At 48.6% G+C, this 15,757-nt stretch overlaps 1 protein-coding gene across 1 annotated transcript in view; it reads right to left on the bottom strand.

Annotated features, from left to right (window-relative positions):
* Nucleotides 1-743: 743 nt before the first annotated feature.
* The window catches only part of RBM44 (RNA binding motif protein 44), a 30,582-nt gene continuing 15,568 nt past the window's right edge, over nucleotides 744-15,757 (bottom strand). Inside the window, 9 exon segments of the mRNA XM_069103192.1 lie at nucleotides 744-1,277; nucleotides 2,577-2,622; nucleotides 3,775-3,919; nucleotides 4,016-4,161; nucleotides 5,951-6,095; nucleotides 9,760-9,809; nucleotides 9,941-10,026; nucleotides 11,692-11,820; nucleotides 12,483-12,597. Coding sequence (XP_068959293.1) covers nucleotides 2,596-2,622; nucleotides 3,775-3,919; nucleotides 4,016-4,161; nucleotides 5,951-6,095; nucleotides 9,760-9,809; nucleotides 9,941-10,026; nucleotides 11,692-11,820; nucleotides 12,483-12,597 — 843 coding nt within the window. The 3' untranslated portion in view covers nucleotides 744-1,277; nucleotides 2,577-2,595.

Here is a 15,757-nt window from a genome sequence, read left to right as displayed (position 1 = left end):
AAGTCCTAAGTCTACACTCTAGAACCCTTCCTACTCTCACCCTGCCCCTTTAAGGAACAACCTGGAAGAATTCTACTTGGGAACCTGTCTGTTTTCTGGCCTCCCTCTTCTCAGACAGCAAGGTCAGGATGCCCTCCTGCCCTAACATCGGGAGGTCAGGCTTTTTCTCTTCCCGGGAGCTCTCACTCCTGCTCTCCAATCGAACACAGGGTTTTGGTGTGTTCCCTTGGGTCTAAATGGGAAGCCAGAAATACTCAATGACAAAACTCTCAGGAATAAATGGGTAAATGTGCCCTTCCTGGTGCTGGTGGTGAGGGTCAACTCTTCTTTTTTCATTTTAATTCTGACTCTGGTTACCATCAATCAGGGCAAGGTCAAAATGGCTACTTTATTCCAGAAAGAAAACTACATCTTCAATAAAAAATGTAACTCAGTAGGCGGTGAGGACCAGTGTCTGTCTGGCCAAGACCAAGCATTTTCAAACAGCTTGGGGTGCGACCTCTTCCTCATCATTGCTATGGTGCAACCTCCAAAGGAGCAGAGAGGTCCAACATGGTGGTCACCAAACATGGCAGTCACGCCTGCCCTTAGCTTCTGAGAAGTCATTAGCCTAGGTCAAGTGGCTGTGACAGCTGGCCAATCTCCAAACTGGCAAATGCAAGATTTTCACAATTTCCTTCAAAGGCTAATTGATGTTTTAATAAACTACAGCATCCTCAGAAGTGACCACAATACACCAAATGTGGATGACCAAGGTCTAATTTTAATGTAGCAAATGCCCCCTGAAAATTAAACTTAGTGCTCAAGTGACCTTCGGTAGTGCCCCCAGGGCCCCAACCACTCACCAGAAAAGTCAACAGAACTGAGGTGATAATCACAGCTCCCTAAGCTTTAGGAAGGGGCTGGGCGGGGTGTGGTGAGAATAAATGCCTGGCTGGGGCATCTACACCAACTGACCCATGGCTAGTCACTGGCCTCTTTGAGTCACTGAGTGTTTGGGGTTCTTGCTGACATCGTGCCAGTGGCTTTTCCATCCAAAATGGGGAGTGGGCTACGGGGGCAACGTGACTGGGCTCCTCAATGGTCACACACCAAGTCCGACTGTACAAGATGAAGTTGAGCCCCCCGGCCCTCTCGGGACCTGGCAGCAATGGCCGCTGCTGGCCAAGCTCTGGGTGGGGTGTCCACAAGCCCCACCTCTTGCATGGGCTTCTCTTCACAACTTTCTTCAGGGGATTTTCCTGGGAGAGGAGGCTTCCAGAATGTGCCGGGGAAATCTGGGGGACAAGAAGGAAGTGAACAGCAGTTAAAGGTCCTGAGCAGGCCCAGGGGATGCCTCAGCTGGTCTGGAGGAGGAGAGGGAAGGGCATTCACCTGGGATGGCATGTCTCTCTTGGCCATCTCATTCCCTGGGCTATGACTCTGGTTAGCACAAAGGCAGGAAAGAGCCTGGGGCTAGACTGAGTCACAGCTGAAATGCCCAGCACGACACCCACGGGTCCTGCACCAGGCTAGCAGAGTGAAGGTTGTCACCATGTACAGCAGGTGCTGCCCTTCCCCATCCCCCATGCAGGGAGCAGCTTCACCCTCGAGGCCGCTCAACCTAACACCCAAGCTCCTGGCTCCCCTCCTCCACGGAGCTTGTGGGTCACTCAAACCCCTAGATCTTTTTCACAATCACCAAACCTCCCCATTTGACACTTGTCCAATTCATTTTCTTTAACCCAAATGTAAAGTCCTATTTCATTTCAACTGATTTCACAGAGCTCAGCAAGCCAACCAGTCCCGGGGGCACCACAATGCACTGAGCACTGGTTGGGTGTTGGGAAGGTATGAGTTCAAATCCTGCCTCAGATACTGACTGGCTGTGTGAACTAGGCAAAGCACTCAACTGCTGCCTGCCTCAGTTTCCTCACTGATAAAATGGGGATCATCAAAGCACCTCCCTCACAGAGCTGCTGTGAGGATCCCACGAGACAGCGTGTGGCGCACTGCAGGTGTGACTGTCATCCACGGCTCCCCCGCTCTGTGCCGCCTCTCAGTGCCTCAAGTCACCCTCCCACACTTTGGTCAAGTCCCCGACGGTCGGGCACTGGGCACTGTGGCGTGCAGGGGGGGCCACCTGGCTGGAGGAGCACGCCCTGAGACAAGGGCCTGAACTTCCTGGGCTGGGAAGTGAGATCGCATGATGGGCGGACAGGCCTCTGGCCAGGGTCTCTTGCATGGATTCAGGGCAGCTGAAGAGGTTGTCGACCACTCACCTCCTCCAAACTCTCTCACTAAGACCAAGAAAGGAACAGCCCAGCTCAGGCTTCCCAGATGCCACAAAGGGCAGGATGGTCGCCCCAAGCCTCAGAGCCAAAGAACGCAGCCAGCGCCCTCCCCACAGACCTGCGGGTCACAGAGCAGGTTCTCCTGTCGGGCCATCTCCTTGGCCTCTCCCTCCCTCCACCCCTGGCATCCTCCTGCTTTTGAGGGGTGAGGGCTAGGCTGGCTTGTGGTTCCTCCACCGTACTCCCAGAATTCTCAAGAACTTACTTTGAAAAGATAGCAGACATCCTGCTGAGAGAGCTCACCTCATATGAATAAAGAAGTCTAATAAATTCCAATTTTGGATATTTCCTTGGAAGAGAAAAAGCATTTTATCAACTAATTTTAAGAAGCAAGAATCTCATGTAGGTAACATGTGTCAAGGACTTGACTTCAGGGCAATCAATGCCTCTGATATTTACCACCCATGAAACTGTGGGCAAAGCCCTTCCTCTTTCTGGCCCTCAGTTTTCTCATCTCTAAAATGGGGGAGTGGACCAGCTCTCTTTAAAAAAATTTTGTCTTTTAATTATTTAAAATTTTTAAAGAAAATATTTAAATTTCCTTCCTTTATTTGAAGTTGCAAATTCTCTCTGTCTAGCACCAAGAAGGAAATATACCCATTATACAGGTGAAGTCATGCAAAAACATTTCCATATTAGCCATGTTAAAAAAACAACCTGTCTCAGTCTGTCCTCAGCCTGCATGGGCTTTTTTCTCTGGACGTGGATGGCATGCTTCCTAAGGCCTTGGATTCTCTGGGATCACTGAGTACTGAGAACAGCTGAGTCAGGCACAGTGCTGCTATTACTGTGAACGCTGCTCTCCTGGTTCCGCCCACTTCACTCGGCATCAGTTCATGTGAGTCTTACTATGGCTTTTTTCTTCTGAAACCACCCCCCCAGTCACTTCTTACAACACAATCATGTTCCATCACATTCATACGCCACAGCTCGTTCAGCCATTTCCCAATGGATGGGCATCCCCTCCATAATTCCCAATTTTTTACCATCACAAAAAAAATTGCTATAAATATTGTTGTACAGGCAGTTCTTTTTCCCTTTTCAGTGACCTCTTTGGGATACAGACCTAGTTGCGGCATTGCTGGATCATAAGCATTCTGTTTTATAGCCCTTTGGGCACAGTTCCAAACTGCTCATTGGCTCCCAACTCCACCAACAACGTATTAGTGTTCTAATTTCCCCATGTCCCCTCCAACATTTGTCATTTTCTCTTTCTGTCATATTAGCCACAGGAGTGAGGTGGCACCTCTGAGTTGGCCTGATCTCTCTAACCAACAGGGATTTAGAGCATGTTTTCACAAGCCTGTTGGACCAGCTCTCAAGGTTCTAAATCCCATGATGCCAAGGTTTTTGCACACGTCACACACCCTGGCTTCCTCCCATGCAGGCCATTGACTTCACAAACCTAACACCTCCTAGCGTCCAGGCGCGAGCTTCTCACCTCGCAGTGCTTCTTTTCTCCCTTCTTGAAGGCAGAGTTTCTCAGGACAGAGGTGGTCATCTCTACTATGGTAGTCAGGGATAAGCCACTCAGAAAACCTTTGTTATTTGTCCTCACCTCTTGGAGGGCATCGATGATTGTGTCTCTAGGCAGAGACAAACAGGGACAAAGGAAGAAACAAAATGGAGATGCCCCAAACATGCCAGTCCTTCCACAGAGCATGTGAGGGAGCTCAGGTTACCTGCCGACATCAGGGTGCAGACCTTCAAGCTTCTTCAGGAGTCGGGTGAAGCTCCCCAGGTTCAAAGTATTAGAAGGTATGTACGGAAGAGGGGTCTCAGGTAGTAATTTAACAGGTTTGTTCTGCTTAAAACCTTTCTTCCCACTCTAGATGGAATGTTAAAAGGAAAAGGTAAACATTTTTACAAACAAAAATTACAGGGTGCAAGAAAAAAATTAATTTTGAAATAAATTTAAAACTGTAATAATGAAAAAAGACATAATAAGAATTGCCAGAATGTTCTAAGGTTTGCAAAGCTCTTTACAAATATGCTATCATTTAATCCTCACAATGACTCTGGGAGGTGCTTGTTATCCCCATTTCATAGATAAGGAAACTGAGGCAGAGAGGTAAAGTGACTTATTCAAGGTCACACAGCTAGGACGTGTTGCTGATTACTACTGATCATTTGTTAACATGTTTGAGCCCTGTTTTCTACGGCGGGGCTGGCCTAAGGGCTCTCTTCAGTCAGGCCTGGGGAGGGGGTGCTGCCCCTTCTGTTGGGCTAATAAACTTCTTTCTAAACCATTTCAGATGCTGGGATTTGCTCTCGTGAACAGCAGTGTCTGAGGCTGGATCGGAACTCAGGTCTTGCTGCCTCCAGGTCTGGGGCCCTGTGACTGTGCCACTCAGCAGACTCTCCATGATTAGAATAAATGCAGAAAAAGCTTTCTAACAAAATGCAGCACCCACTCTGATTAAAAGCACAGGAATCCATGGACCTTTCTCTTCACTACGCTAAACTGTCTCATCCACAGCCAAGAGTTAATATTCAATGTGATGGAGACAAAGCAGAAGCTTTCCCAGGAAGATCTGGGTACAAAGCAGCGATGTCCACGATCACCATCACTATTTCACACTCTGGCAGGTGCGCTGTAGTTTCAGCAATAAGAGAGATTAGGGACAGGAGCAAACAAACACAGCAGCCTCTTGTTCAATAAGCCCCAAGACTGATGGCAATGCTAAGGACTGCTTGTAAAGGAGAGCCTGGCAGACACTAGGTGCAGACTAGCATCTCCCACCATCTGCCTAGACAAGCTCTGCATGGATACATGACTAAGGGAGCAGAAGTCTTGTGCTCAAGCTAGGTGGACTAACTGCTTCCAACACAGAAGAACAAGGGGTGCTGCCCAATCTATAAAAGGATATATGACCAGGCAGCTTTAGTCCAAGCTATCAATAACTGTGCAAAAAGGTGTTGCAAGTCAGTAATACATGAGTGAAAAGCAAACGAAAAATTCCATCAGATGTGGTGAAGATGACAGAAATGACTGATGGCAAAGGTTTAAGAAGTAGGGAAGCCAGGAGGTCTGGGGCACTTCTGGTGGGGTTGAAAATGGGTCTGCCCATTCTAGAAAGTGATTTGGAGCTAAGTCTCCAAAGACGCTCTGAGAACACTTGAGCCATGAGGGGGGAAAGTGCATATACAAAGCTCCTAATGGCAAGGGCGGGAGGGCTGCCCATCATTGGGGAACAGTTGAACAAGTTACAGGCTGACAAGCGTGATGGGATATGATGATGCCTTAAGAAATGACAGAAGAGATGATTTCAAGGAAACTTAGGAAGATGGATTGCACAATGCAGAGTGATGGGGCCCAACCAGGATGAGTGACCCAACAGCACCAACACTTTGGTGACAAAGATCCTGGAGGAGCATTGGAAGGGGATAGATACAAGGTGCTGCAAACCTCCAGGCACCGTGGGCATTCTGGCTGTGCGTACCCTGCTCCTGGAGGGATTCTTCTGCTGAGAGTGATTCTCTGATAATCTGGGGGGACCCTGCTGCTTTCTGCCATCCCCCCTTTGTCAGCATCACCTTTGCATCTGAAGAGGTCTCCAGGTGGCACCACACAGCCTGGGCCCCACCCCAGAGAAAAGCCACCACGAAGCACTCACCTTCTGTGAAAGATACACATTTTCTTGCTTGGGCCCAGGAGGCCTCAGCACACGGTCTGGTAACTTAGCAGGTGCTGGGACCGAGCTGGAGCTTTTACCATCCATCGTTTTCTCCAAAGGACCGAAGGCAAGCTCGTTTTCGCTCCTAAAGTACAGAGGTAGGGCATTCTCTATAGGGGTTTTGACCAGACGCACATTGACTGATTTCCCATTGATTTCTTTCCCATTCATTTCTTCCACAGCCATCCTTGCTTTGTTAGCTTTTTTAAAAACAAGAGATGCATACCTGAAACACAAAGGGGACAAGATGTCTTAAAGACAGAAAACAAGGTAGGTAGAGGGTGTGTGTGTGTGTGTGTGTGTGTGTGTGTGTGTGTGTGTGTGTGAGAGAGAGAGAGAAGGATAAATTATATTTCATTTGAAACATAAATCAACTCATCAGCTAACAGCTTACAAAGATTTGTTTAAAACTAACAATTTCTGAACATTTGTGTATCGACTAAGAATTAGTTAAAATTCTCATTACCTCTGCCCTGGCCACCCTGGCTGGCTGACATTGTGCCCACTTATGTTCCTAAGACTTAGAGCTTGCAGACACACGAGACCCTCTACATCTATCCACTGATTTTAAAAAGAAGAGGACATCAAGGCTCAAAGAAGTGAAGGGACGTGAGTCTCGTCCAGATGAGACAGAGGAGCTGGCTTGTGATTCTCGAGTTAATGTTCTTCCCCTGGCTCACCCCATCTGGGACGATCTGAAAACGTCACCCTGTTATCATGGGCTTGACAAACGACAGAACTTTACATAGAATCACAGGGTCCTGATTTAGAGCTGAGAGGAATCTTGGGGCATCTAGTCTAACCCCCTTGTTTTACAGAAAAGGAAACTGAGGCCTCCTGGGGAGGGCATTATGTGGCAGTGCCAAGGTTTGGATGAGGCCTCTGTCTCTCAATGGGCATGTTCTGTCATTCACTGAACAAGCATCTGAACACCTGCCAGGATTTAGACGTGGGGGCTACAGAGACAGAAAGGAAATGGTCCCTGCCTTTGAAGAGCTCACATGGATAAAAGTATTTCAACACCGAATAGATACAAAGTCCTCCTCTAAGAGCCCAAGGTGGAGCCCAGGGGCCCACAGTTCTCCAAGGCCATATCAGGGGGACAGAGAGTTTGGCCCTGGCCAAGCCTGTGTCTATTTTCCAAGGAATAGTCCAGTCGAGCAGAGAAAGACTTCTCACCCAGAAGGCCAGGCACTTGGTGATGGTTTTTGCCCATGGCGTTCCATGCAACAAAGAGAGATACAGAATGGCCCTTGGTTTTGCAGAATTCCTGTTTTTAGACCATCAAAACCCTAAATGGCAAATGTTTGTCTATGACCAGTAAGTCCTACCAATCTTGGCATCCTTGCTGTGAAAAAACACCCAAACAAACCCCAAATCATGAACAACTCAAAACAGGAGGACTCTGACAAAGGAGGACAAGGGATATCATAAGCAGTATCGTCATAGGGAGCAAAAAGAAGCAGTCAAAGGTTCTACCAATCGAGAGGAAGCCTGGCAAGACCCCCACAAAGCCAAGTCACCCCAAGGATGCTGAAGGACAAAATACAACTGAAAAGGGGCCAGGCTCTGTAAACATGACCCTGACCCTCAGAGGTTCTCACCGCTAAGGCCTTGGATCCCAACATCATTGTCCTTGAGATGCTTCTAAAGAAATGTGAAAATGCCCCCAAAGAGAACAAAGATGGAAAAGCAGCTGGACTGGACAAACTGTAAAACACAACTGTGAAGGTACCGATGAGCCGATGGGCCAGGCGCCAGGAGGAGGGGAGACATCCAAAAGCTCAGACCAAGAAAAAGAGGAAAAAGGCGCCGACTCAGTGTCTACTCTCCCACACCCAAGCCGAGGGGCTTTAGTGGGAACGAGCCAGCTTCTGCACGAGATATTCAACAATGAACCATAGCCGTACCATTCACAGTTGAGTGAAAGATGAAGAGGACAGAAAATATACCGTGATGACTGTTGAGTATGAAAAAGCTTGGATTCCTCCAAACAAAACGACTCTTTCCCAGGATCTGTCACACTGCTCCCTCTCCAGGGCTGTGGAGGCTCTGGCGGTACAAGTTTGCTCCCCTCAGCAGCCACATCTTTTCAGGAACAAAGTGTGCCCAGGGTGGTGCCTGAAAGCACCAGTGCTGCCAAGTTCTGAACATGCCAGTGCCAGGCCCGAGAAGTGAAGAACAGAGGCGGTGGGGGGGGGGGGGGGGGGGGGGGGGGAGTGGGGATGAGCTGGCTGTGCACTGACCTATTAAGCACAGCATCTAGCTGGGGTCAGTTCTGACCATCCAAAAGTCAGCTGGGGCAGAAGCCTGGGCTGGTGAACTGTCAAGTGCCCAGTGTGGGCAGAGGCTGAAATGCTTTGAGATCCAGGTCCCAAGGAAACCACAGTTAGAGGGGTGGGGGTCAAGAAGAGAGTGATAAGGAAAATAAAGGGAGGGCCTGAAAATACCACAGTTGTCAGAAAGAAGACATCCACTAAGTGGGAAGCAAAGACACAGGGCCCACAGAATGTAGGATTACAGAGAAGCAGGCCTCTGCACTACTATTCCTACCAGACCACTCCACTCAGGGGAGACAAGATTTTGGAGATACAAGACACGTGGGCCTTCAGAGTAGGCAGGAGCTCACTTGGGGCTTGGACCCCAAACAGGGGTATTTGGGGGCCGAGAGCAAGGCCTGAGGGCATCGGGGGGGGGTCATGCACTGGATTGAGCATTCGAGTCAAGGTTCAAGTCCAGACTGTTCTGCTAATCAGCTGGAAACCCACTTTCAACAGCTGTTGCCACCACCCTTCAGCAACCTCACCGCTCTCCATGAGCTCGGTTTAATACTCTGACACCTCTATTGGAAAAGAATCCATTTCTTTTGTTACTCTTTGTATTTTATGCTTAAAGAACACGATTCTCAGAAGGCACCTGTAGGATTCCTCAGACTGATGCCTAAGGAGTTCAGGACAAAAAAAGGGGGGACTGCCCTGCCTTAGAACCTCAACGTTCTCCTGATCATATCGTTGGTTGGCCATCGGCCATTCAGACAAATATGGCCTGAGATGGTAAACACAATTCTTGCCTAATTATCTCATTATGGTTTCAAAGGTCTACCTTTCTGCCAGGTATCACTCAGATTAATTCACACCAGCTAGTAACTAGAACAGCGTGAGGGCAATTAATCCAAGTTCTGTTCTGGGTTTCTTGGGCAACCTTGGGGAAGCCACTGTTATCTCTAAGAGGCCTTGCAGGTCTAGGATCTTAATTAATTAAATATATACAGCCAACACATCTAAAGATTTCTAACCAGCTGGGCCACAACTGCCTGGAAGGCCTTCTGTAGTGGGGCTCCATTCCCTTCTATGCATTTTACAGTCCAGAGAGTTGCTCCTTCAATGCCATGCTGGCAGCTCCCATTGCCCTCTGCCTGCTAGGACCAGCTCAGGTACCACCTCGGCCATGAAGCTCTGCTCATGGAGAGTGAGGTCGCCCTGCTTAAATATTCTTCAAGGAATCTTGTCTCTCCCTTGGCTCCTTCAATCCCTGAAGGCATATGTTGCATTCCAACCCCACCATGCCCCAGTCAACAGCTTCACAAGCTCTTTTGATGGCCGCCGTCACCTACCCTGCTTAAAGTGGGATCAAGGCTGCCAGGCTGGACATAAGAGGCAATTCTAGTCTGATTCAACTGAATTTCAAGATTACAAAGAAAAATGATTCTGTATCAATGGGAGACTCCTTCATCCTGAACACATATTTACCTGTAGTTATGAGAAGAAGTGCAAATGGAAACTTCAGAAACTTGATACTTCTGGAAAAAGACACAGGACAGTTTATTAAAGCCCCCCCCCCCCCCCTTTCCAATAAATCCAAGTGTTGAAACTATAAAAGGATGCAGGACTCAGGGTGACAATCTCCAGAGGCAGCCCAGGATCCCTGTACCTCTGACACTGAAGGGCCCAAGCTACTGACGTGAATGAGATAGCCTTTATTTGGTTCCCTCCGGGAAGGTTCCCCAATATTCTCCTCTGTGTAAGTAAAAAAACAAGACAATTATTTGTCTGACAAGCTTTCCAAAGTAAAGGAATGTCCATTTCAATGCAAATCTTAATGCTTCATCCAAAAAAGTACAGGTCGCCAGTGATCAAAACAGGCCCTTGTCTTAAAGGTACTGGGAGACAGGCTGCCCAGCCCAAGCCCTGCTGGGGAGTTAACATGAACCCAAGGCCTTGGCCAGAGCAGCAAAGGTCAGTAGACATGGATGCGGCCTGCAGGCCAGAGACTGACCACATGTTCACATCATCAATGTGGTCCTGCACTGGGGCTGATTTTATGAAACATTTCCCAGGGACGTTTTCATCTGCTTCTGGCTGCACTCAGGACTTCTGTGGGTGCGTCCTGCAAACACACCCTGACTCCCAGCCTTGGCCTGCTACTTCTGCTCCTGTTTTATTTAGGAATGCAAGGGAGTGGGGTGGCTAGGTGGCACAGTGAATAGAGTACCGGCCCTGGAGTCTTTAACCCCAACTGCCCTGCCTTCCCCCTGCAAAAAGCAAAAAACAAAGAAAGAAATTCACGGGAATGACAATCTCAGGGTACTAATGATGAAGCATCCCTCCACCTCCACAGAAAGCCCTGATACTGTATGAATACAGACTGAAGCAGGCTATTCTTCACTTTCTTTCATCTTTTTTCTTTTTAGTTTTTTTTGTACAAAACGACTAATATGGAAACGTTTTACATGATTGCACATGTATAACTGATACAACTGCTTACCATCTCAAGGAGGCGAGGGAGGGAAAAGGGAGGCAGGGACAGAATGTGGAAATCAAAACGTTTAAAAAAAAGGTTTAAAATTGATTTAACATGTGACTGAGGAAAAATATTTTTTAAATGAATGTGAGCAAAGCTACAAAGTAAACCTCAGCCTTGTTCATGCAAAGACCCTGCAGGGGCCTCACTAGAAGCCACCCCATAGATAATGGTAACCAAAGCTCTTTCCAGTCATCAATGACAGGAGCCATAGGTGGCCTAATCTGCTGATCTGTGTCACAGAGAATGTCCTCTACAGAAAGGAAAGTCACACTTTGGGCCAAGAAGTTCCTGGAGCCCCAGCACATGGCTCAGGACCACTCAAGAAAGCTCAGCCCATCAATCCCCACAGGAAAACCACCTCCCCAAGTATCTGAGGGATACAGAATGTCCAAGTAACATGCCAATGCATGCAGCGGGGAGGGGCAGCCTGTTGACTGCCTCCATTTGCATCCTCAACACTCTCAGAAGGACACCAAGTGTCTGCTCTAGCAGCATTCTTCAGAATCACCTCCAACGGATAAAAATCTATAGCTGGTCCAGGAGACGGTGGAGCCCTGCACAAGGAGGCTTCAACGAGGCCTCCTGTGCAAATACGAACATTGAGCAGCTGCTTCTTTCCCTAGTGGGATAGGGAGGGGTCGGGGCCTGGCCTGGACCCAACAAGAGGGAGGAGTTATAAACTATTGCCTGGGGGTGGCCCTGGTGTCCGGCATAAGGTCTAAGTGGGACCTGCATTGATAGAGCAGGATCTGAAGGACAGGGATGGACATTTACATATGTGCAAGTATCCTTCTCTGAGCCCCACGGCAGCCCCTCTCCCCAGGCCTAATGAAAGCTACAGTCAAGTTTCTGGACGAGTGGAGGCCAGGAACACTCACCTGGGCTGAATTCGGGCTTCTTCTTCTCTTGCTCTGTTTGATTTTTAAGGATTTCTGAATGGTCCATTCCCGTAAGGTTTTCTTTAGCATCAAACCAGGCTTCACTTATATCCTGCCATTTTGTGTAGTCTAGAAAACCAAAAGCAGCCAGTGACGCTCGCCGGACCTGTGCACTGGGCACAGGCAGCTCAGCGCAGTTGGGCTCTAAACATGCCTCTTCTCAGGTCCACTGAGTGTGCTCTCCATCACAAGGTCATGAATGGCTGTGTGAACCCAAAACCATTTCTAACACCCTGGACCAAGCCTTTCTATGTTCTATGCATCACGTTTAAGAAAATGACAAAAAAGTGGGATTTCCCACTTGCAGTTGGCTGAGTAATGATGAGGATTGGCCAAGGAGGGGAAAGGGGCACCAGAACAGCAATTTCATCCATGTCACAGCACAGACTGACAACTCACAGTCTTGGGGTAGGATGGGGCAGAGAAGGCAACAAGCATTTACTAAACGCCTACTATGGGCCAGACATTTTACAGAGAGTATCTCTCCTAACCATCACCACCACCCTGTTGGGAGTTGGGGTTCTTACTGTCCTTATTTGACAGTTCAAGAAACTGAGGCAAAGAGGAGGTCAGGGGACTAGCCCAGAGTTACAGAGCTAGGCAGGATCTCAGGCTCATGTGACCCAGGCCTAGTGCTTGCTCTACGAGCTTCGCCACCAGCTGCCAGTTTAGAAAGGGGGGGTTAACTAGAACAGTGAGCCCCACCCCCGTTTCCTGCTAATCATATGCACCTTCGTCATCAAGTTTCAGATTTCTAATGCCGACGTTCAGATCCTGAGTCTTTCTGCTTTCATTCTTAGGGGTTATGTCTTGTTTAGGATGCCCGTTTTCAGATGCAGGAGCAGTCTAAGGAGGAATCAGGTAACGACGATTCATGAGGGGCCACTTTGACTGAAACATACACAGACTGAGTGCCCCCCCCAAGTTACCAAATGTTTGCAAGAGCAATCTATGACATATTTGTAATGGGAATGCAAATTTGGAAGATCTTCCCTGCCCCTAGGCTAAAATGCACCTGAAGCCTGGGGAGGGAGGCTTGTTTTTCAGTAGATACTTCTTGATTGGCCAGTGAGTCAATAAGGTTGTTACATTCTCTGAGCCAGGAGAAGGCTATATAAGCCCTGATGTGTAGCTTTGTTTTGGGACTCACTTTGAGAAGTGTTCTGTGATTTGATCTGAATTCTGGGAAGCCGTTGTTGAGAGTCCCCCAGCTTTGAAAAACCCAGATGTGAAAACCCAGATGTTGACTGGGTATGGATGTAATGGTTGGACAGTTTGGAAATCTGTCTACTTGATCTGTTTCTGTCTTGATAATTCTGCCTGTATGCTTTGAAGTTCGGGGTGCTGACCTTTTTCCCCTGAACAAGGTAAACGATATATGTCTGATTGATTAAAGTAAGCTTGTTAACCCATTTTGAGTTGCTTTCCTTTAACAAAGCAGATCCAAGAACCTGTATGGGCAGCAAACCCTGAGGACGCGCTTGGGGTGCTTGCTGCTACAATATTCTATAGCAGCTTGCTCGCTCCTGGCTGCAGCAGGCCCCAGGCGAGGCCCCTGAACTCCCCCACTCCTCTCCTCGAGGGCCACAACGCAGACACCACCTGGACATCCTGGTCAGGGTCACTCATCCCCTACCGGGCCAGGGCTGGGCAGCTAGAACTTCCAAAGCAACCCCTGGCCCCTGCACGTGGCCTGGAGACCATCCCTCCCTCTCACTCCCCACTGTACAACATTTTGTTCTGAAACTCTAGTTGAGTGCACGCCTCACCTGCGAGTGTGTTATTACACTGCAGCTGTGTTGGTCATATGCTGGACTGACCGTAGCCTCTGTGAGGGCAGGGACAGCTACATCTGAGTTTAGTCTTCTCCCTAGGGCCTGGCACAAGGTCTTGAATGAAGGAAAGAGGCCCTGAATGTGTCCTTTGTATGAATGGTTTCAACTCTGTGCCTTAGCAGAGGGAGCCGAGGCAGGGTGGGGTGGGGAGAAACACAAGGCTGTCACTCAGACTGAGCAAAGACATGCCTCTAGTCCTGCCCACTGCTGCCTAAAGAGCTGCTTACTATGCTCCTGATGTGCTGGTCCTCAAACACAACATGGTCAACAAGGAAATCCTTTTCTTGCTCTCTGGGACCTCCCTGTTTCTGGTGAGGGTCTACCTTCCCCTGCCCCTACATGAGCAGGAGCCACATTGAAGAGATGCCCCTTACATATCTGGCAGGCAGGAAGCAGCTCCTCTCCATTTCTCCCTCCAGACCTTCGCCTCCCACTTAGACTAATGCAAACAGCCCTCTCTGCAAGGGGTCTCCCTGACAACGTTCTCCTTTCTCCAGATAGTGGTCAGAACAAGCTTCAGAAGGCACAGTCCTGCTCTAGAACCTCAGCGGTCTCCAATGATGAAAGACAAACTACTCTGGGTTTCCTATCAGGCCCCTCCCATACTCTAGCTGGGCAAAGCAGGCTGCCTGGGCAGACCCTCCTGCATCCTCCACCTGGGCCAACAATGTTCTCTCCTCACTTTCCTCTTGTTAGATTCTTTTCCAAGGCTCAGAGAAGGGCTCACCCAACCCCACAGGGAGCCTTCCCCAACTCCCTGGGTCCTTCCAATCATACATCTACAAGCATGGGGTAGAATGCCTCTCAGCTGTACCTGAAGGCCTATGTTGGGTCCTTACCCAGCATCAGGTGACCTGAGATGTCTGATATTTGGTTCCCCCAACACCTTAAAACTAAACCAAGAGACTGAAAGGCAAAGAGCCAAAGGAGGAGCTGGACACCTGGGGGGAGGGGTGGGCTTATCTTTCCATGTCTGGAATCCCCTCCTGCCCACCTCAAAGAGCTGTTGGGGAAAACAGTATCCTGGGCTGCAAAACATTCTGAAAAAGGGCATGATTATAATCAATGCATAAGGGACTCACCTAAGCTCTCCTCCAAAGACCTTTCAATAATGACTCTAAACACATTCCAGAGCAGCAGAACTCACAAAAAGACAGACTGAAACTAAATTCCAGCCCAAGACAACCTGGAAGGTTGGTAGGAAAGATCTGTTGCCCCTGGGTGCCAGTGGATCCCAATCCAGTACAGGCTGTACCAACACAGCCTCAGCCCCAGCAAACCAGGAGCAGGCCTTGGAAGCGCCTGAAATCAGCCACAGTGGCAGCTGCTTCTGGAGCTCTCAGCCCACAATCAGTAAGGGGACTGAACAAACTGGTCAGAAGGAGATTACAGGGGTCTCTTTGCTGGCACTGAGGCAGGCTCTGTTGCTCTGCCCACACTCAGATCCAGGTCTCAGTCCTGGGAGGCAGTCCCAGGGTGAGGAGGGGCGCTGGCACACCAGAGCTTGTGGCCACAGTGGAGCAGGAACCCTCCTCACAGTTCCAGGACAAAAAAGAGTGCTTGTGGTCACTCGCAGACCAGAGCAAGGGCCAGGAGAGTAGTAAACACACCTGTCCTTAACTCAGACCACCTTGCAAGAACTGAACACTTACAGGTCCCTAGAAGCATCTCTAAAAACAGTTGCATGAAATCCCGGAAGCTCGGGACAGTGCCCCCTCCGCCCTGGAAGCAGAGCCTCACTTCACAAATGTTAAAAGTCAAGTAACTGACTGGGAAAATGAGCAAACAACAGAAAAAAATTCTGACCACAGAAAGTTACTATGGTGACAAGGAAGATGAAAACAAATATTCAGAAGACAACAAAGTCAAAGCTCCAACATCCAAAGCTTCCAAGAAAAATATGAATTGGCATCAGGTTATGGAAAAGCTCAAAAAGAATTCTGAAACTCAAGTAAGAGAGATAGAGGAAAAATTGAGAAGAGAAATGAGAGTGAAGCAAGAAAACCATGAAAAATGAGTCAACAGCTTGGTAATGGAAACACAAAAAAGTACTGAAGAAAACACTAACTTAAAAAACCGACTAGGCCAAATCGTAAAAAAAAGGTACAAAAACCCAATTAGAAGAATGTCTTGAAAAGCAATTTTGGCCAAATGGAAAAGGAGGCCCAAAA

The sequence above is a fragment of the Petaurus breviceps genome, unplaced genomic scaffold (assembly GCF_028583685.1).
Source record: "Petaurus breviceps papuanus isolate PSGF00001 unplaced genomic scaffold, PetGlider_PUasm1.0 567, whole genome shotgun sequence".
NCBI classification, from domain to species: Eukaryota; Metazoa; Chordata; class Mammalia; order Diprotodontia; family Petauridae; genus Petaurus; species Petaurus breviceps.
This window is presented reverse-complemented; position numbering and strand designations above follow the sequence as displayed.